The sequence below is a fragment of the Hypanus sabinus genome, chromosome 2 (assembly GCF_030144855.1).
Source record: "Hypanus sabinus isolate sHypSab1 chromosome 2, sHypSab1.hap1, whole genome shotgun sequence".
Lineage (NCBI taxonomy): Eukaryota > Metazoa > Chordata > Chondrichthyes > Myliobatiformes > Dasyatidae > Hypanus > Hypanus sabinus.
The window spans coordinates 119761039-119782770 of NC_082707.1; the positions used below are offsets into that span (position 1 = coordinate 119761039).

Genomic DNA, 21732 nt, shown 5'->3' on the forward strand with positions numbered 1-21732 from the left:
ATGCCAAGAACTCACTAACCCCAAGCCTGACTGTACGCCTTTGGAATGTGGCAGGAAACTGAAGCACCCAGAGGAAACCCACGCGGTCACAAGCAGAATGTACAACCTTTACAGGCAATGGCCGAAACTGGATTCCTGATTGCTGATCGCTGGGGCTCTAAACCGATTGCACTACTGTGACACCCTGACTGGATGGGCCGAATGGCCTACTTTGGCTCCCATGCTGTAATTTGGTGATAATGACTCAGAGCATCTAACAGGCATGATACTTCTGAGTTAGTTTGTCCACTGCAACATAATCACATCAGAAAGGAGTGGAACAGCCGCCAGACTCACGCACATGTGGCCTCGATGCGCATCGCTCCCCTGCGGTTGTAGCTCCGTCCTGCCCGGTACTGTACCACCTGGCCCACTCCATTGGATGCAGGGACAGGAGCAAAGGCAGCTCTGTGCGGGGAAATGACTTAGTTAGAATTGGCGTCAGTATACAATGCAGCTTCTCAGAATCGTAAAGTCACATCAACCATTCACTGTAACGTCCCAGAGCTGAGGCGACATGTCTGGGGTTACTTTGTGCTTACTGCTGAGATCGAGCTGTTCAGAGCCATACACACCACGTGCTGGAGGAGCTCAGTAACTCAGGCAGTCAACATATTGGGCTGAGACCCTTCATCGGGACAGGGAAGGTCGTGGGAAGAAGTCAGATCAAAAAGGTAGTGGGGAGGGGAGGAGGAAGCACAAGCAGCAGGTGAGAGGTGAAACCGGGAGGTGGAGGGGTGAAGTAAAGAGCTGGGAGGTCGATTAGTTAAAGAGATAAAGGGCTGGAGAAGGGGAATCTGGTAGGAGAGGACGGAAGACCATGGAAGGAAGGGAAGGGGGAGGACCACCATAGGGAGGTGATGGGCAGGTAAGGAGATAAGGTGTAAGAGGGAAACAGGAACGGGGCATGGTGAAGGGAGGAGGGGGCAATTACCAGAAGTTTGAGAAATTGATGTTCATGCCTTCAGGTTGGAGGCCACCCAGGTGGAATATAAGGTGTTGTTCCTCCAACCTGAGTGTAGCCTCATCGTGACAGTAGAGGACACCATGGACTGACATGTTGGAATAGGAATGGGATGTAGAATTGAAATGGGTGGCCGCCAGGAATCCCACTTTTCCTGGTGGATGGAGCGGAGGTGCTCAGCGAAGCGTTCTCCCAATCTACACCGGGTCTCACCGATAGACAGGAGGCCACACCAGGAGCACGGGGCACAGTAGAAGACCCCAACAGACTCACCTGCAGGATCACCTCACCTGGAAGGACTGTTTGGGGCTTTGAATGGTAGTGAGGGAGGAGGTATAAGGGCAGGTGTAGTTTGCAAGGATAAGTGCCAAGAAGGAGATCAGTGGGGAGGGACAAATGGACAGGGGAGTTGCGTAGGCAGCGATCCCTGTGGAAAGCAGAAAGTGGGGGGAGGGGAGATGTGCTTGGTGGTGGGATCTTGTTGGGAGATAGTGCCAGCTGCACTGGTCGCAGACACTGATGGGGTGGTAAGTGAGGCCAAGGAACCCTGTCCCTGGTAGGGTGGCAGGAGGCTAGGGTGAGGGCAGATGTGCACGGAATAGAAGAGATACGGGTGAGGGTAGCATTGATGGTGGAGGAAGGGAAGCCCCTTTCTTTGAAAAAGGAGGACATCTCAGTTGCTCTGGAACGAAAAGCCTCATCCTGAGAGCAGATACAGTGGAGATGGAGCAACTGAGAAAAGGGAATTGCATTTTTACAAGCGACAGTATGGGAAGAGGTATAGTCAGGATAGGTGAGAGAGTCAGTGGGTTTATAAAAGGTTTCAGTAGATAGATGGTCTCCAGAGATGGAGACACAGAGATTGGGAAAGGGGAGGGAGGTGTCGGAAATGGACCAAGTAAATTTGAGGGCAGGGTGGAAGTTGGAGGCAAAGTTGATGAAATTGATGAGCTCAGCATGGGTGCAGGAAGTAACACCAATGCAGTCATGGATGTAGCCAAGGAAGAGTTAATGGATCAATGCTGGTGTAGGCTTGACACATAGACTGTTCCACATAGCCAATGAAAAGGCAGGCAGAGTTGGGCCATGGCTACAGCTTTGGTTTGAAGGAAGTGGGAGGAGCTGAAGCTGGGGGAGAGATTATTGAGGGCGAGGACCAGTTCCACCAGATGGGGGAGAATGGTGGTGGTGCTGCTGAAGGGGAACTGGCTGGGTGTGGAGTCCAGAACAAACGGACAGCTTTGAGGCCATCCTGGTGGGGATAGAGGTGTACAGGGACTGGGCATCAATAATGAAGTTAAGATGATCAGGGCCAGTGAACTTAAGGTCATTGAAGAGATCGAGGTTAAGAAAGAGAATCAGTACTGGATTTATTATCACTGGTTAAAATGATGTGAAAATCATTGTGTTGCAAATACAGAGTCATACAAAGACATAAAGATACTATAAGTTACAAAAATAAATAAATAGTGAAACAGAAGGACTGTCAGGGTAGTGTTTATCGGTCCATGGACCGTTCAGAAATCTAATGGCCGAGGGGGAAGAAGCTGTTCCTGAATCGCTCACTGACATCAGAATGGTAGGTTTCTCATTCAGAGGGTGGTGGGTGTATGCAACAAACTGCCAAAGGAGGGAGGAGGAGAAAATATTTAAAAAGTACTTGGACAGATACCTGGATAGGAAAGGGATATGGGCCAGCTTAGCTGGGAATATTGGTCACTGTGGCCCAGTTGAGTCTAAGGGTCGGTTCCATATAACCATAGAACACTACAGCAACGTGCAGGCCCTTCAGCCCTCCATGTTGTGGACCATGTTCACATGTTCCATGTTCACAGCCCTCCATGTTCAGACCCATATAATCCTTAAAAAAAGTACTAAACCTACACTACCCCATAACCCTCCATTTTTCTTTCATCCATGTGCCTGTCCAAGAGGCTCTTCAATACCCCTAATGTTTTAGCCTCCACCACCATCCCTGGCAAGTCATTCCAGGCACTCACAACCCTCTGTGTAAAAAACTTACCCCTGACATCTCCCCTAAACTTCCCTCCCTCAATTTTGTACATATGCCTGCTGGTGTTTGCTATTGGTACCCTGGGAAACAGGTACTGACTATCCACCCTTTCTATGCCTCTAATAATCTTGTAGACCTCTATCAAGTCCCCTCTCATTCTTCTATGCTCCAAAGAGAAAAGTCTCAGTTCTGCTAACCTTGCTTCATATGACTTGTTCTCCAAACCAGGCAACATCCTGGTAAATCTCCTCTGCACCCTCTCCATAGCTTCCACATCCTTCCTATAATGAGGTGACCAGAATTGAACACAATACTCTAAGTGTGGTCTCACCAGAGATTTGTAGAGCTGTAACATGACCTCTCTACTCTTGAACTCAATCCCCTGTTAATGAAGCCTAGCATCCCATAGGCCTTCTTAACTATCCTATCAACCTGTGCAGCGACCTTGAGGGATGTATGGATTTGAACCCCAAGGTCCCTTTGTTCATCCACACTCTTAAGTAACTGACCATTAATCCTGTACTCAGCCTTCTGGTTTGTCCTTCCAAAATGCATCACCTCACACTTGTCCGGATTGAACTCCATCTGCCATTTTTCTGCCCAACTCTGCAGCCTGTCTATATCCTCTTGTAACCTTCGACAACCTGCAGCTCCATCCACAACTCCTCCAATCTTTGTGTCATCTGCAAACTTACTCACCCTTCCTTCCACCTCTTCATCCAGGTCATTTATAAAAATCACAAATAGCAGGGGTCCCAGGTTCCTGCACTGTATGCCTCTATGAACCTAATACTACAAACCAGCTGATACAGAGCTGAGTCAACAAGGTGTGTTTTAAAGAATATTTTCAAAGAAGGTAGATGGGCAAAGAGAGGTTTGCAGGGAAGTTAGACCATATGACCATAACATACAGGAGGAGAATTGGGCCATTTGGCCTATCGAGTCTGCTCTGCCATTTCATCATGGCTAATCCATTTCCTGCCATCACTCATATCCCTTCATGCCATGACCAATCAAGAATCTATGAACCCCTGCCTTAAATATACATTAAGACTTCATCTCCATAGCGGCCTGTGGCAAAGAATTCCACAGATTCACCAGTCCGGCTAAAGAAATCCCTCCTCATTTCTATTCTAAAAGGAAACCCCTATATTCAGAGGCTGTGTCCTCTGGTCTTAGAATCTCCCATCACAGGAAACATCCTCTCCACATCCACTCTATCAAAGCCTTTCACCATTCCATAGGTTTCAATGAGGTCACCCCTCATTCTTCTGAATTCCAGTGAATACAGACCCAGAGCCAGAGCTAATTTCATCATCAGAAGGATGAAGATCCACTCACCCAAACTGCAGCTCCTTTTTCCGGATGTGGTAGACAACAAGCAGCACACTGATTAAAGTTATGACTGCGCACAGGATGCCAATGATCAAAGGTGCCCATGAGATCCGTGTCCTTCGATTCCTGGACTCTGAAAGTCATGAAGAGCAGGGTTAGCCCCGAGGTGCCAGGCTCAGCACCTTGCAGCACACATTGCAATGGAGATAACAAGTGGGAGATGCTCGCTGGAGGGCCAGTGGTAACTGACGGGGAGCTGTCAATGCAACCTTTGGATCTAGGCCCATAGCGCCCTAGAAGTGTCTACTGCACAGGTTGCTAAAGAAGGCAGAAAGCATGCTTGCCTTTATTAGCCGAGGAATTGCAGTCAAGAGTCAGGAGGTTAAGCCGCAGCTTTATAAAACACTAATTAGTCCACTGCTGGAGTACTGCATTCAGTTCTGGTCCCCCCGTTACAGGAAGGATGTGGGGGTTCGGAGAGGGGTCAGAAGATTAGAGGATTAGAGGGCAGGGGCCATAAGGAGAGGTTGGATAAACTAGAGGTGTTTTCTCCTGAGTGCTGAAGGAAAACCTGACAGAAGTTCATAAGATTATGACAGGTACAGACAGAGGAGACAGTCAGTGTCTTTTTCTCCCCGGGGCTGAGGTGCCTAATTCCAAAGGGCACGCATTTCAGGTAAGGGTAAATTCAAAGGAGATATGAAGAGCTATGTGAAGAGAAAGAAGATAGTTAAGAACAATGTTGGCCCCTTGAAGAATGAATTGGGAGAAATTGTTATGGGAAACAGGGAAATGGCAACAGAATTTAATGCGTACTTTAGATCTGTCTTCACCAGGGAGGACACAAGTAATCTCCCAGATGTATGGATGGGCCAGGGTCATAAAATATCAGAGGAATTGAGACAGATTGACATTAGGAAAGAAACTGTGATGAGTAGACTGGTAGGACTGAAGGCTAATAAATCCCCGGGTCCAGATGGTCTGCATCCGAGGGTTCTAAAAGAGGTGGCTCAGGAAATTACGGATGCATTGGTAATCATTTTCCAATGTTCCTTAGATTCAGGATCAGTTCCTGAAGATTGGAGAGTGGCTAATGTTATCCCACTTTTCAAGAAGGGAGGGAAGGAGAAAACAGAGAACTATCGCCCTGCTAGCCTAACATCAGTCGTGGGGAAGATGCTTGAGTCCATTATTAAGGACGAAATAGTGGCACATCTTGATGGCAGTAATAGGATTAGGCCGAGCCAGCATGGATTTACCAAGGGCAAATCATGCTTGACTAATCTGTTGGAGTTTTTTGAGGGTGTAACAAGGATGTTAGATGAGGGTAAGCCAGTGGATGTTGTGTACCTAGATTTTCAGAAGGCATTCGATAAGGTGCCACATAGGAGATTGGTGAGTAAAATCAGAGCTCATGGCATTGGGGGCAGGGTTTCAACATGGATAGAAAACTGGTTGGCAGATAGAAAGCAAAGGGTAGCAGGGAATGGGTGTTTCTCGGACTGGCTGGAGGTGACTAGTGGGATACCACAGGGCTCTGTATTGGGACCACAGCTCTTTACGATTTATGTCAACGATTTAGATGAGGGCATTGAAAACTATATCAGCAAGTTTGCTGACGATACTAAACTGGGTGGCAGTGTGACATGAGAAGAGGACGTTAGGAGAATACAGGGAGACTTGGATAGGCTGGGTGAGTGGGCAGATACTTGGCAGATGTCATTCTATGTGAATAAATGTGAAGTTATCCACTTTGGAAGCAGGAACAAGAGGGCAGAGTATTGTCTGAACGGTGTCGAGTTAGGTAAGGGAGAAATGCAAAGAGACCTAGGAGTCCTAGTTCATCAGTCAATGAAGGTGAATGAGCAAGTGCAACAGGCAGTGAAGAGGGCAAATGGAATGTTGGCCTTTGTTACAAGGGGAACTGAGTACAAGAGTAAGGATGTTCTTTTGCATTTGTACAGGGCCCTGGTGAGACCACACCTGGAATATTGTGTACAGTTTTGGTCTCCAGGTTTAAGGAAGGACATTCTGGCAATTGAGGAAGTGCAGCGTAGATTCACTAGGTTGATTCCTGGGATGGCAGGGCTGTCTTACGCAGAGAGATTGGAGAGATTGGGCTTGTACACGCTGGAATTGAGGAGATTGAGAGGGGATCTGATTGAAACGTTTAAGATAATTAAAGGATTTGATAGGTTTGAGGCAGGAAATATGTTCCAGATGTTGGGAGAGTCCAGTACCAGAGGGCATGGATTGAGAATAAGAGGTCAGTTATTTAAAACAGAGTTGAGGAAGAGCTTCTTCTCCCAGAGAGTAGTGGAGGTGTGGAATGCACTGCCTCGGAAGACGGTGGAGGCCAATTCTCTGGATGCTTTCAAGAAGGAGCTAGATAGATATCTGATGGATAGGGGAATCAAGGGATATGGGGACAAGGCAGGGACTGGGTATTGATAGTGAATGATCAGCCATGATCTCAGAATGGCGGTGCAGACTCGAGGGGCCGAATGGTCTACTTCTGCACCTATTGTCTATTGTCTATGTGCAGGGCAGGATTTTTACAGCTGGGGTGAAAGTGGATGTAATTGCAAACATGGCACTAAGAGTCTGTTAGGCACATGAATGTGCAGAGAATGAAGGGATATGGATATCGTGTAGGCAGAAGGAAACGGCTTAGCTTGACAGTTCATTAGTTTGGTACAATATTGTGGACTGAAGAGGCAGTTCCTGTGCTGTATGTTGCCAATGGTCTGGTCTGTAGTGATAAGAATAATGATGTCAGCAAACCTTCAGCATGAACACAATGGCTCACAAATTGTCATGCACCATTGCCAGTGGTCTGCCAGGTGGCTACACAACTGCCCCATTACAGTCACAAACTTCAATCACCTCCAATATAACTGTAGTGTCATTTCCCATTTGGAATTGAAGCTGGGCCTAGGAGGGTGGGTGGGGAGAAGGAATTGGCTGTTGGAGATCCAATCGGAGCATCAAGCCATTGGGAAGTCACCCTCCGTCCCAACATTGTAGATTTGCTCTCTCCAGCTCTTGATGTCTTTTCTGACTAGAGATTTAGCCGCTTCCTTTTTAATCTTGGCCTCCAAGCCCTCTGTGGTACCAAATTCTATATATTCCCCACTTTCACCTCCATCAGTGCCTTAACCCTTTTTCTAGGTCCCACCATGTCCCAATCTGGGGCGATGTTTAAGAACTGGAAAGTTGCGAAAGTTACACTGTCATTCTAAACAGAGGGTTTAAAGATATACCTAGTGATTCTAGACTGGTACGTATAATTTGGAAGAAGTCACCTGGACAATGCAGATAAATTAGAAAAAGCCAGCATGGATTTGATAAGGTCCGTCTAATTAACAATAGTGCTTTGGCTAAAGTAATGTTGAAGTGGAAAATATAGTTAATGAGGTCCAAACGACATTAAAAAGGTGCCAGAAGGTAGGCTTAACATCAAGAATAAAGGTCAGGCAGTGCAAGGGGAAATAGCAGCTTGTGCTGATAATGTACTAAGTTACAGGAAGTACTAGCAATGAAGGCATATTTTTGGAATGAACACCATTGTTTATGATGGAGTTCCTCAGGGAATACCAGGGTAGCTGCCCTGCTTCATTTACACCAATGGCTTGGACTTGGGTCCACAGTGTACAACTCCAGCTGTGCAGATGCCACCAAGTTGACAGGGGATGGGGCCAATCAGAATATTCCTTCAACAAACCCGTACAGATGTGTAAGACCCTTCCTTGCTGCACAAGAAATGTGGAGGAGGGTTGAGATGTTCAACATAAACATTTTAGTGACCAGTCCTAACTTCTCTGTGCACATGCCAAGATATTAAAGTCCAGCAACCTTATCCAAACACAAGAGAGGGGAGTTTTCTTTACCTTGCTCCTGGCCTAGGAAGAGCGCTGGTTCACTCCACGGGCCCCTGCCACCTGCAGTCTGTGCACACACCCGAAATGAATGCTTCTCAGATGGATCGAAGCGGCGTAGGATAACTTGGGTTCCCGCGTTCACTGGGATCACCTGCAAAGAAATGCACAACTCCTCATGATACCAATGCAAAAGGTGCAAACACACCATTTCTAACCACAGCAGTGGATTCACAAGGCTCCTTGAAAATGCTAGTCTGAAAAGCCTCCACATGGAGCAGAGTGCCCTGACACAGCCTTTAATTATCACATACAGACCTCATCTCTTCACCACAGTGCCTCACATGACTGGCCAGCTCATTGCATTTTACAGTCTCCCTGGAAACTATTATTGGTATGATTCACAAAATCTTGCAAACACATTTGAGTTCTCAAAGGGTCTCTTATTCTTGATTGATGCTGCAAACAATACAACCACTTTTCTGTGTTCTCTTGCCATGGGCAAACTGTTTAATCCAGGCTTGGCATTAGAGAACTGTTAGTGAGCGATAGAGGCAAATGGCATTTCTGTTGAACACACATCAGAAGGAAGTTAACCACCAAATGGGTTTACAGTCTAAACCAGGAGGAGATTATATCACCATCTTCAAAACTGCTGCAGTTTTAGTTAGAACACTAACTGTGAATTTTGATCTTTTAATCCCAATTATTGTTGGGTGCCAAGTTACATAAATACAAACCAGATCAGAATGGATGGCAATTACATAGGAAATAAGCAAAAAGACTTATTGGACAGTAAACAAGGATGGGATGGAAAGGGAGGTTGCTGGGAGACCTGGAGGACTGACTTGGAAATGGTGCAGATTGCACATTCATTTAAAATTGAAGAAAAGGGACAGTTTCCTGTTCAGTCACACGATCCAAGGCTTGGTTTTGTAATGCTTAGGTAGAGCTGTAAAGGGCGCATAGAAGATTCATGAAAATGCAAGGCTTGAGGTAAAAGGAGATGCCAGATGGCGTCAGGCTTTTTTTCCTGGAATATATGAAGTTGAGGGATGACTTTATCGAGGTTTATAAAATCATGAGGGACAGAGATAACTCAGATAGCCAGTCTTTTTTTCAGGGTAGTGGAGTCTAAAACCAGATGACAAAGATTTAAGGTGAGGGGGAGAGATTTAATGGGGATCGGGGGTAAAGTTTTCACACAGGGGGTGGTGAGTAAATGGAATGAGCTGCGGTAGATGCAATGAGAATATCTGAAAGACGTTTTGGCAAATACATGGAAAGGAAAAGCAGGGATATGGGCCAAGTGCAGGTAAACGGATAGCCATCCTGGTCAGCATGGATGAGCTGGGCCGAAGGGCCTCTGCCACTATTGAAATGCTCCATTTGCACACAGCAGAAGAATGCCTACAACCCAGCAGCAGCTGACAAATCCATTCTGGCCACCTTCCAAACACATAAGTCAGATCTTCATAATACCCTGAAGACCTCGGTGGGACAGTGGCATGGTCAGTACAGCCACTGCCACACGCCTCCAGGTTCAATCCTGACCTCGGATGATGTCTGTGTGGAGACTGCACGTTTGTCCTGCGACAGCGTGCATCTTCAGTTTCGTCCCACATCCTAGTAATTGTGGGTTTATTAGGTTAACTGAACTGTAAATGGACCGTAATGTGTAGGGGAGTGGTAGATCTGGTGAAAGCTGCTAAGAATATGGGGTAAATAAATGGGTCGGAAGGGAATTAGTGTAAAAGTGGGTGGCTCTTTGTCAGGATGGAGACACATCTCTATCAAAGGAGGTGTAAGGTGCTCCTTCCCTCCACTAGCCTGCAGGTCACCCTTATGCAAGGTTCAGCACCTGTTTAGCCCCCACCGATCAGGGTGACTTGAATTCAAGGACACAGGTAATAGCTGGTGATATGAGTAACTGGGGCACGTCACAAGTCCTGGTTATGCAACCAAAGTTGCCAGGCAGACAATCTCCGAAGAGTATTGATGATGGCTGGGGTCACCCGAGCTTGTAAAGGCACTGCCCAGAAGAAGGCAATGGCAAAAAGAGTTGGAATAAAGGGAGCCCTTTCTGGTTGGCTGCCAGTGATGAGCAGTATTCCACAGGGGTCTGTGATGGCACTGATTCTGTTTACATTATATGTTAATGCTTTGGGTGATGGAACTGATGGCTCTATTGCAAAGTTTGCAGACGATACGAAGGTAGGTGGAGGGGCAGGTAGTGTTGAGGAAATACAGAGGCTACAGAAGGACATAAACAGATTAGAGAATGGGCAAAGAAATGGCTGATGGAATACAGTGTCAGGAAGTGTTTGGTCATGCACTTTGGTAGAAGAAATGAAAGGGTCTAAATGGAGAGAAAATACAAAAAAACTTTTGAGGTCTAAAGGGTCTTGGGAGTCCTTGTGCAGGATTCCCTAAAGGTTAATTTGCAGGTTGAGTCTGTGGTGAGGAAAGCAAATGCAATGTTAGCATTCAGTTCAAAAAGACTGGAATATAAAAGCAAGGATGTAATGTTGAGACTTTATAAAGCACTGGGGAGGCCTCATATGGAGTATTGTGAGTAGTTATGGGTCCCTTATTTTAGAAACTGGAGAGGGTTCAAAGGAGGTTCACAAAAACTATTCTAGGATTGAATGGCTTATCATATGAAGAGTGTTGATGGCTCTAGGCCTGTATTCACTAGAATTAAGAATGAGAAGTGACCTAATTGAAACCTGGCAAATGATGAAAGGCCTTGATAGAGTGGATGTGGGGAGGATGTTTCTATGGTGGGAGAGTCTAAGACCAGAGAACACAGCCTCAGAATAGAGGGGGGAGGGTTCTTTTAGAGTGGAGTTGAGGAGGATTTTCTTTGGCCAGAAAGTGGTGGATCTGTGGAATTCATTGCCACAAGTGGCTGTGGAGGCCAAGTCTTCACGTATATTTAAGGAAGAGGTTGGTCAAGACAGTGAAGGGAGATGGGGGTGGGTGAACAAGAGATTGGGGCTGAGAGGAAGAATGGATCAGCCATGATGAAGTGGCAGAGCAGACTTGATGGGCCAAATGGGCTGAATCTGCTCCTATATCTTATGGTCTTATTTCTGTACAAAAAATTGCCAAGAACAATCATGGTCGTGGATAGGAGCACAATCGCCTACATCATACAATGGAGCACATAAAAAATTGAATGAATGCACTAAAATTTATAAGAGTGAGAAGGTATCTCATAGGAACCCTCTAAATTCCAACAGGACCGGACAGCCTAGAGGCTTCCAATGGTTGGGACGTTCAAGACCAGGGATTGCAGGGTTATCATTTAGATCTGAGATTGAAACAAATTTCTTCTCCCAGACAACATTGAATCTCTGAAGATCTTTACCACAGAAAGCAATTCAAGTTTTGATCATCCTGTTATAGGAAAAATGCAACTGAGCTGGAAAGAGTGCAGAAGAGATTTCAGATAGGACTTAAGGAACTGAGCTAATCAGGACTTTATTGATTGGAGTGTCTAGAATGAGGGGCGATTTAAAATCATGAAGGGTATAGAAAGAATGATATGTTCAATCTCTTTCCCAGGTTTGGGGAATCAAAAGATGGAGGGCTTAGGTTTTTAGGTGAGAGGGGAAAAATTTATTAGGAACCTGAGGGTTAACTCTTTTCCCCAGAGGGTGGTGTGCACATGGAATAAGCTGCCAGAGGAAGTGGTTGAGAGGAAGTGGTAACAACATTTGAAAAACTGTTGGACAGGTATGTGGGTAGGAAAGAGTTAAAGGGATATGACCAATCACGGGCAAATGGTAATAGTTTAGAAGTGAGTCACCAGGTACTCGTCTGGCCAAAGGGCCTGTTCCCATGCTGAATTGCTCGATGACTCTGTAATCAGGGAGGATTTAGGTATTTTTCTGAGGCCTTGAGCGAGCAAAGGGTGTGGTAAGGAAGTTGGAACAGGCTATTGACTCTGGATTTCCAGCCATGATCATGTTAAATGACAGAGCAGGCTCAATGGGCTGGCCTTCTCTGGCCCTTATTTCCCTCTGGTTCGAATGCTATATGTCCAGCAAATACACAGGACATTGATTAACATCTTTTAAAACTGTGCAGCGTTCACAATGTACTTGGAATATATGCAGAATGGAGCATGAATGTCCCAGCCTCTCAAATCTCTCCCAGATCATGGTTGCAGTTCCTGTAATTCATCCCATCGATGCAGCCCCACTCCTTCCACAGGGAAATCCCACGTCCAAATGATGAGAGACATCAACGACAAAATGCCCTCCTACCCCCTACGTGTAGTGAGTAGCGATGGAAGGCGCATTACAGGCGATGTTAGGTAGACAGTCCCCACACAGAAGCACGGTCTTTCTTCAGCAGCATAGAAGAGAAGCTTTCATCTGCTCACACCGAGCAGATCTAAGGCATGACCTTTCCTCACACTACATGCCTACACTTTGAAATGGTTAACGGACTGGGACTCCTCTCTGTATAAGTCGTTGATTGGTCTGTAGGAGACACAGCTTTGACAAAAGAAACAAAAGCAGGAGAAAGTCATCTGGCTCCTCACACCTCATCCAACTTTTAATAAGCTCATGTGGACTATTTACTTCAGCACCACCTCCCTGCACAAATCCTTAAATCTTGATTCTTGTAGTATCTAAAAAATCTTCAATCCCCATCTTTCAATATACTCAGCAACTGAGTATTTACAGTCCTCTAGAGTCATCTTCATCATCATCATTGTTGTCATCACCTTCATCATCATCATTATCGTCACCATCAGATCATCGTCATTATCATCATTATGTGCTGTGTTGTATTACGTGGATGATCATGGTCTCACGACCATGATTATTATTGGCAAATTTTTCTACAAAGTAGTTTGCCATTGTGTTCTTCTAGGCAGCGTCTTTACAAGACAGGCAACACCAGCCATTATTAGTACTCTTCAGAGATTGTCTCCCTGGTGTTAGTGGTCACATAGCCAGGACTTGTGATACGCACCAGCTACTCGTACGACCATCCACGACCTGCTCCCATGGCTTCACGTGTCTCTCATCAAGGGCTAAGCAGGTGTTACACCTTTCCCAAGTTGACCTGCAGGCTACAAGGGAAGGAGCACCTTACACCTCCTTTGGTAGAGACGTATCTCCACCCCACCACTCTCTAAGGCAGCAAATGCAAAAGATTCATCACCTCCGACTGAAGAAATTTCCTTTGACCTCTATCCTGAATAGCTCTTTCCCTTACTCCAAGACTGTAACCTCAGTTCTAGACACTCCAACCTGAAGACACATCGACTCCACATGCAACTCAGTGCCCAGTGTCATAAGAGTCAGCCTAAACCCTGGGTCCGGGAACGGCGGCCTGAACCCTGGGTCCTGCAACGGCAGCCTGAACCCTGGGTCCGGGAACAGCAGCCTGATCCCTGGGTCCAGGAACGGCAGCCTGATCCCTGGGTCCAGGAATGGCAGCCTGAACCCTGGGTCCAGGAACGGCAGCCTGAACCCTGGGTCCTGCAATGGCAGCCTGAACCCAGGGTCCTGCAACGGCAGCCTGATCCCTGGGTCCAGGAATGGCAGCCTGAACCCTGGGTCCGGGAACGGCAGCCTGAACCCTGGGTCCTGCAACGGCAGCCTGAACCCTGGGTCCTGCAACGGCAGCCTGAACCCTGGGTCTATTGGAGTATAAAAGTTGCATTATTTGCTGTGTAACCAAAACTATACAGTCAGCTTTGAACTTGCTATTTGCTATGCATACATCCAATTGAATGTAGAAGGCAATGGTGTGTTAATAAGAGGAAGCTAAGAGATGTAGATTATGTAGTCTGAGTTTGCTATTTGCTATGCATGTATCCAAAATGAAATCTTAAGAATGTAGAAGACAATGGTGTGTTAATGAGAGGTACCTAAGAGATGTAGATTATAATGGTGTGTTAATGAGAGGTAGCTAAGAGATGTAGATTAGAACAGGATTAAGTCAACTGGTAGAAAAGATAGTGGCAGATGTACCTGTGACACGCAACTATAGACCGATTGGATATGCTAATGCAACTAAACCAGGAGATTGCTTTAAAAAATGCTATGTCCAAGGATCGGTGGGCAATAGAGCGACTAGCTCAGCTTTGATTTGCAAATTAAAGTTTAACCATTCTTGAAGAATCTTCTGCGTCTCCTGGTCGTTTGTGGGGCACGAGAAACCACGACAGGTCCTGCACTGGCAGCCTGAACCCTGGGTCCTGCAACGGCAGCCTGAACCCTGGGTCCTGCAATGGCAGCCTGAACCCTGGGTCCGGGAACGCCAGCCTGAACCCTGGGTCCTGCAACGGCAGCCTGAACCCTGGGTCCGGGAACGGCAGCCTGAACCCTGGGTCCGGGAACGGCAGCCTGAACCCTGGGTCCAGGAACGGCAGCCTGATCCCTGGGTCCAGGAATGGCAGCCTGAACCCTGGGTCCTGCAACGGCAGCCTGAACCCTGGGTCCTGCAACGGCAGCCTGAACCCTGGGTCCTGCAACGGCAGCCTGAACCCTGGGTCCGGGAACGGCAGCCTGAACCCTGGGTCCGGGAACGGCAGCCTGAACCCTGGGTCCGGGAACGGCAGCCTGAACCCTGGGTCCTGCAACGGCAGCCTGAACCCTGGGTCCGGGAACGGCAGCCTGATCCCTGGGTCCTGCAATGGCAGCCTGAACCCTGGGTCCTGCAATGGCAGCCTGAACCCTGGGTCCGGGAACGCCAGCCTGAACCCTGGGTCCTGCAACGGCAGCCTGAACCCTGGGTCCGGGAACGGCAGCCTGAACCCTGGGTCCGGGAACGGCAGCCTGAACCCTGGGTCCAGGAACGGCAGCCTGATCCCTGGGTCCAGGAATGGCAGCCTGAACCCTGGGTCCTGCAACGGCAGCCTGAACCCTGGGTCCTGCAACGGCAGCCTGAACCCTGGGTCCTGCAACGGCAGCCTGAACCCTGGGTCCTGCAACGGCAGCCTGAACCCTGGGTCCGGGAACGGCAGCCTGAACCCTGGGTCCGGGAACGGCAGCCTGAACCCTGGGTCCTGCAACGGCAGCCTGAACCCTGGGTCCGGGAACGGCAGCCTGATCCCTGGGTCCTGCAATGGCAGCCTGAACCCTGGGTCTGGGAACAGCAGCCTGAACCCTGGGTCCTGCAACGGCAGCCTGAACCCTGGGTCCTGCAATGGCAGCCTGAACCCTGGGTCCGCGAACGGCAGCCTGAACCCTGGGTCTTGCAACGCCTGAACCCTGGGTCCTGCAACGGCAGCCTGAACCCTGGGTCCTGCAATGGCAGCCTGAACCCTGGGTCTGGGAACGGCAGCCTAAAGCCTGGGTCCAGGAACGGCAGCCTGAACCCTGGGTCCTGCAATGGCAGCCTGAACCCTGGGTCCGGGAACGGCAGCCTAAAGCCTGGGTCCAGGAACGGCAGCCTGAACCCTGGGTCCTGCAACGGCAGCCTGAACCCTGGGTCCGGGAACGGCAGCCTGAACCCTGGGTCCTGCAACGGCAGCCTGAACCCTGGGTCTGGGAACGGCAGCCTGAACCCTGGGTCCGGGAACGGCAGCCTGAACCCTGGGTCCTGCAATGGCAGCCTGAACCCAGGGTCCTGCAACGGCAGCCTGAACCCAGGGTCCTGCAACGGCAGCCTGAACCCTGGGTCCGGGAACGGCAGCCTGAACCCTGGGTCCGGGAACGGCAGCCTGAACCCTGGGTCCTGCAACGGCAGCCTGAACCCAGGGTCCTGCAACGGCAGCCTGAACCCTGGGTCCTGCAACGGCAGCCTGAACCCAGGGTCCTGCAACGGCAGCCTGAACCCTGGGTCCTGCAACTGCAGCCTGAACCCAGTGTCCTGCAACGGCAGCCTGAACCCTGGGTCCTGCAACGGCAGCCTGAACCCTGGGTCCGGGAACGGCAGCCTAAACCCTGGGTCCTGCAACGGCAGCCTGATCCCTGGGTCCTGCAATGGCAGCCTGAACCCTGGGTCCGGGAACGGCAGCCTGAACCCTGGGTCCTGCAACGGCAGCCTGAACCCTGGGTCCTGCAACGGCAGCCTGAACCCTGGGTCCTGCAATGGCAGCCTGAACCCTGGGTCTGGGAACGGCAGCCTAAAGCCTGGGTCCAGGAATGGCAGCCTGAACCCTGGGTCCGGGAACGGCAGCCTGAACCCTGGGTCCTGCAACGCCTGAACCCTGGGTCCGGGAACGGCAGCCTGAACCCTGGGTCCTGCAATGGCAGCCTGAACCCTGGGTCCGGGAACGGCAGCCTGAACCCTGGGTCCTGCAATGGCAGCCTGAACCCTGGGTCCGGGAACGGCAGCCTGAACCCTGGGTCCTGCAACGGCAGCCTGAACCCTGGGTCCTGCAACGGCAGCCTGAACCCTGGGTCCGGGAACGGCAGCCTGAACCCTGGGTCCGGGAACGGCAGCCTGAACCCAGTGTCCTGCAACGGCAGCCTGAACCCTGGGTCCGGGAACGGCAGCCTGAACCCTGGGTCCTGCAACGGCAGCCTGATCCCTGGGTCCGGGAATGGCAGCCTGAACCCTGGGTCCGGGAACGGCAGCCTGATCCCTGGGTCCGGGAACGGCAGCCTGAACCCTGGGTCCGGGAACGGCAGCCTGAACCCTGGGTCCGGGAACGGCAGCCTGAACCCTGGGTCCAGGAACGGCAGCCTGAACCCTGGGTCCTGCAACGGCAGCCTGAACCCTGGGTCCTGCAACGGCAGCCTGAACCCTGGGTCCGGGAACGGCAGCCTGAACCCTGGGTCCGGGAACGGCAGCCTGAACCCTGGGTCCAGGAACGGCAGCCTGAACCCTGGGTCCTGCAACGGCAGCCTGAACCCTGGGTCCTGCAACGGCAGCCTGAACCCTGGGTCCGGGAACGGCAGCCTGAACCCTGGGTCCAGGAACGGCAGCCTGATCCCTGGGTCCAGGAATGGCAGCCTGAACCCTGGGTCCTGCAATGGCAGCCTGAACCCTGGGTCCTGCAACGGCAGCCTGAACCCTGGGTCCTGCAACGGCAGCCTGAACCCTGGGTCCTGCAACGGCAGCCTGAACCCTGGGTCCGGGAACGGCAGCCTGAACCCTGGGTCCGGGAACGGCAGCCTGAACCCTGGGTCCTGCAATGGCAGCCTGAACCCTGGGTCCGGGAACGGCAGCCTGATCCCTGGGTCCTGCAATGGCAGCCTGAACCCTGGGTCTGGGAACAGCAGCCTGAACCCTGGGTCCTGCAACGGCAGCCTGAACCCTGGGTCCTGCAATGGCAGCCTGAACCCTGGGTCCGGGAACGGCAGCCTGAACCCTGGGTCTTGCAACGCCTGAACCCTGGGTCCTGCAACGGCAGCCTGAACCCTGGGTCCTGCAATGGCAGCCTGAACCCTGGGTCTGGGAACGGCAGCCTAAAGCCTGGGTCCAGGAACGGCAGCCTGAACCCTGGGTCCTGCAATGGCAGCCTGAACCCTGGGTCCGGGAACGGCAGCCTAAAGCCTGGGTCCAGGAACGGCAGCCTGAACCCTGGGTCCTGCAACGGCAGCCTGAACCCTGGGTCCGGGAACGGCAGCCTGAACCCTGGGTCCTGCAACGGCAGCCTGAACCCTGGGTCTGGGAACGGCAGCCTGAACCCTGGGTCCGGGAACGGCAGCCTGAACCCTGGGTCCTGCAATGGCAGCCTGAACCCAGGGTCCTGCAACGGCAGCCTGAACCCAGGGTCCTGCAACGGCAGCCTGAACCCTGGGTCCGGGAACGGCAGCCTGAACCCTGGGTCCGGGAACGGCAGCCTGAACCCTGGGTCCTGCAACGGCAGCCTGAACCCAGGGTCCTGCAACGGCAGCCTGAACCCAGGGTCCTGCAACGGCAGCCTGAACCCTGGGTCCTGCAACTGCAGCCTGAACCCAGTGTCCTGCAACGGCAGCCTGAACCCTGGGTCCAGGAACGGCAGCCTGAACCCAGGGTCCTGCAACGGCAGCCTGAACCCTGGGTCCTGCAACGGCAGCCTGAACTCTGGGTCCGGGAACGGCAGCCTGAACCCTGGGTCCTGCAACGGCAGCCTGAACCCTGGGTCCTGCAACGGCAGCCTGAACCCTGGGTCCGGGAACGGCAGCCTAAACCCTGGGTCCTGCAACGGCAGCCTGATCCCTGGGTCCTGCAATGGCAGCCTGAACCCTGGGTCCGGGAACGGCAGCCTGAACCCTGGGTCCTGCAACGGCAGCCTGAACCCTGGGTCCTGCAACGGCAGCCTGAACCCTGGGTCCTGCAACGGCAGCCTGAACCCTGGGTCCTGCAATGGCAGCCTGAACCCTGGGTCTGGGAACGGCAGCCTAAAGCCTGGGTCCAGGAATGGCAGCCTGAACCCTGGGTCCGGGAACGGCAGCCTGAACCCTGGGTCCTGCAACGCCTGAACCCTGGGTCCGGGAACGGCAGCCTGAACCCTGGGTCCTGCAATGGCAGCCTGAACCCTGGGTCCGGGAACGGCAGCCTGAACCCTGGGTCCTGCAATGGCAGCCTGAACCCTGGGTCCGGGAACGGCAGCCTGAACCCTGGGTCCTGCAACGGCAGCCTGAACCCTGGGTCCTGCAACGGCAGCCTGAACCCTGGGTCCGGGAACGGCAGCCTGAACCCTGGGTCCGGGAACGGCAGCCTGAACCCAGTGTCCTGCAACGGCAGCCTGAACCCTGGGTCCGGGAACGGCAGCCTGAACCCTGGGTCCTGCAACGGCAGCCTGATCCCTGGGTCCGGGAATGGCAGCCTGAACCCTGGGTCCGGGAACGGCAGCCTGATCCCTGGGTCCGGGAACGGCAGCCTGAACCCTGGGTCCGGGAACGGCAGCCTGAACCCTGGGTCTGGGAACGGCAGCCTGAACCCTGGGTCCAGGAACGGCAGCCTGAACCCTGGGTCCTGCAACGGCAGCCTGAACCCTGGGTCCTGCAACGGCAGCCTGAACCCTGGGTCCGGGAACGGCAGCCTGAACCCTGGGTCCTGCAATGGCAGCCTGAACCCTGGGTCCGGGAACGGCAGCCTGAACCCTGGGTCCTGGAACGGCAGCCTGAACCCTGGGTCCGGGAACGGCAGCCTGAACCCTGGGTCCGGGAACGGCAGCCTGAACCCTGGGTCCGGGAACGGCAGCCTGAACCCTGGGTCCGGGAACGGCAGCCTGAACCCTGGGTCCTGCAATGGCAGCCTGAACCCTGGGTCCGGGAACGGCAGCCTGAACCCTGGGTCCTGCAACGGCAGCCTGAACCCTGGGTCCTGCAATGGCAGCCTGAACCCTGGGTCCGGGAACGGCAGCCTGAACCCTGGGTCCTGCAACAGCAGCCTGAACCCTGGGTCCTGCAACGGCAGCCTGAACCCTGGGTCCTGCAACAGCAGCCTGAACCCTGGGTCCTGCAATGGCAGCCTGAACCCTGGGTCTGGGAACAGCAGCCTGAACCCTGGGTCCGGGAACGGCAGCCTGAACCCTGGGTCCTGCAACGGCAGCCTGAACCCTGGGTCCTGCAACGGCAGCCTGAACCCTGGGTCCGGGAACGGCAGCCTGAACCCTGGGTCCTGCAATGGCAGCCTGAACCCTGGGTCCGGGAACGGCAGCCTGAACCCTGGGTCCTGCAACGGCAGCCTGAACCCTGGGTCCTGCAACGGCAGCCTGAACCCTGGGTCCTGCAACGGCAGCCTGAACCCTGGGTCCGGGAACGGCAGCCTGAACCCTGGGTCCGGGAACGGCAGCCTGAACCCTGGGTCCTGCAACGGCAGCCTGAACCCTGGGTCCTGCAACAGCAGCCTGAACCCTGGGTCCTGCAACGGCAGCCTGAACCCTGGGTCCGGGAACGGCAGCCTGAACCCTGGGTCCGGGAACGGCAGCCTGAACCCTGGGTCCTGCAACGGCAGCCTGAACCCTGGGTCCTGCAACGGCAGCCTGAACCCTGGGTCCGGGAACGGCAGCCTGAACCCTGGGTCCTGCAACGGCAGCCTGAACCCTGGGTCCGGGAACGGCAGCCTGAACCCTGGGTCCAGGAACGGCAGCCTGATCCCTGGGTCCGGGAACGGCAGCCTGAGCTCTGAAACTTGGATTATCCCTAGTGCATAGTAACCAATGAAATCCACATCTCTTTCTTCTAAATTCAAGTATTTACAACCCTAGTTTACATAAGCTCTCCTTGTACTGATAAACTCCCTCACCCCAGGAATCTTTCTGGTGAATCTTCACTGCGCATGCCCCTATATCCTTCATGTATAGACAGCGGGACTGCACAATATGCAATATGCTGGCTGACCATGACCCTTTATCAATAGGAAAAAGCAGCCTCTACTGTCATTTGCAAATCATGTTGCCAGCTTCTTAATTTAGCCCATTATCCATGATGTTTTATCTTATTTTGCGACATTTATGCTGTGCTTTATTTCTCCATATCTGTCAGGTACCTCACTTTAACATCAAAAAGCCCAAGGTTTTTTGATGACTAACGAGACCGCAGATTCTGGGAGCTGAAACCGAAGACAGATCACTGGTGGAACTCAACGGGTTGAGTCCTGATGCAGGTTCTCAACGTGAAATGTTGACATAGACCTGTTGCCTTGACAGATGCTGCTGGGCCTGAGTGCTTCCAGTGTTCTGTCTTTTCTTTTAGGATTCTTTGATCTTCCTTCTGGCTCTGCTCTGCACTTTTTTGTAGCTGCTGCACTGCATTGTGCACTCATTAGAACGTAAGGAATAGGAGCAGGAGTCGGCCATCTGGCCTGTCGAGCCCGCTCCACCATCCAGTAAGATCATGGCTGATCTGACAGCGGACCCAGCTCCATCTACTTGACTATTCCTCAGAACGCTTAATTCCCAGCTATGAAAAAATCTGTCTGTGTCTTAAATATATTTAGTGAGATAGCCTATACCGTTTCGTTGGGCAGAAAATTCCAGATACATTACTCTCTGGGAAAAGCAGTTCCTCCTCATCTCCCTCCTAATCTACTCTTCAGAGAAGGATCCCTGGTTCTGATCTCACCTACCAGTATAAAAAAAACATTTCACAGCATGTATATTACCTCTCCTTTCACAAGATCCCCTCTTATTCTTCTAAATTCCAATGAAATCCCAGGCGTCTCGATCTCTCCTCATACACTAAACCCATCATCTCCAGAATCAACCAGGTGAACCACCTCTGCGAGTACATGTTTTCTTGAGCAAGCAGACTAGAACTACACACGATAGCCTAGATGCGGCCTCACCAGTACCCTGCACATAAGCTCCATGCACGTCAATTCAATCCCTTTAGCGATGAAGGCCAGCATTCTACTTGCCTTCATGACAACCTGTTGCAACTGCAAACCAACATTTTGCATTTCATGCACAGGCACTTCCCAGTCGCAAAGCACAACAGAATGTTGTAACTATTCACCATTTAAATAATAATCTGACCTTCTATTTGCTTTCCAGTGGATGACCTCATATTTACCACCATTAAATTCCATCTGCCAAATCCTTGCCTACTCTGTTTCCTTTCACCTACCTGGATGTACTAATGATCTGCCTG

At 51.6% G+C, this 21732-nt stretch overlaps 1 protein-coding gene across 9 annotated transcripts in view; it reads right to left on the bottom strand.

Moving 5' to 3' along the window:
- The window catches only part of tyro3 (TYRO3 protein tyrosine kinase), a 118733-nt gene that overhangs the window by 36696 nt on the left and 60305 nt on the right, over positions 1-21732 (bottom strand). For all 9 annotated transcript variants that reach the window (XM_059953531.1, XM_059953488.1, XM_059953474.1 and 6 more), the window contains 3 exons: positions 8243-8384; positions 4359-4485; positions 341-447 (listed from right to left, as the gene is read on the bottom strand). In XM_059953531.1, coding sequence (XP_059809514.1) covers positions 341-447; positions 4359-4485; positions 8243-8384 — 376 coding nt within the window. The remainder of the gene's footprint in view (positions 1-340; positions 448-4358; positions 4486-8242; positions 8385-21732) is intronic.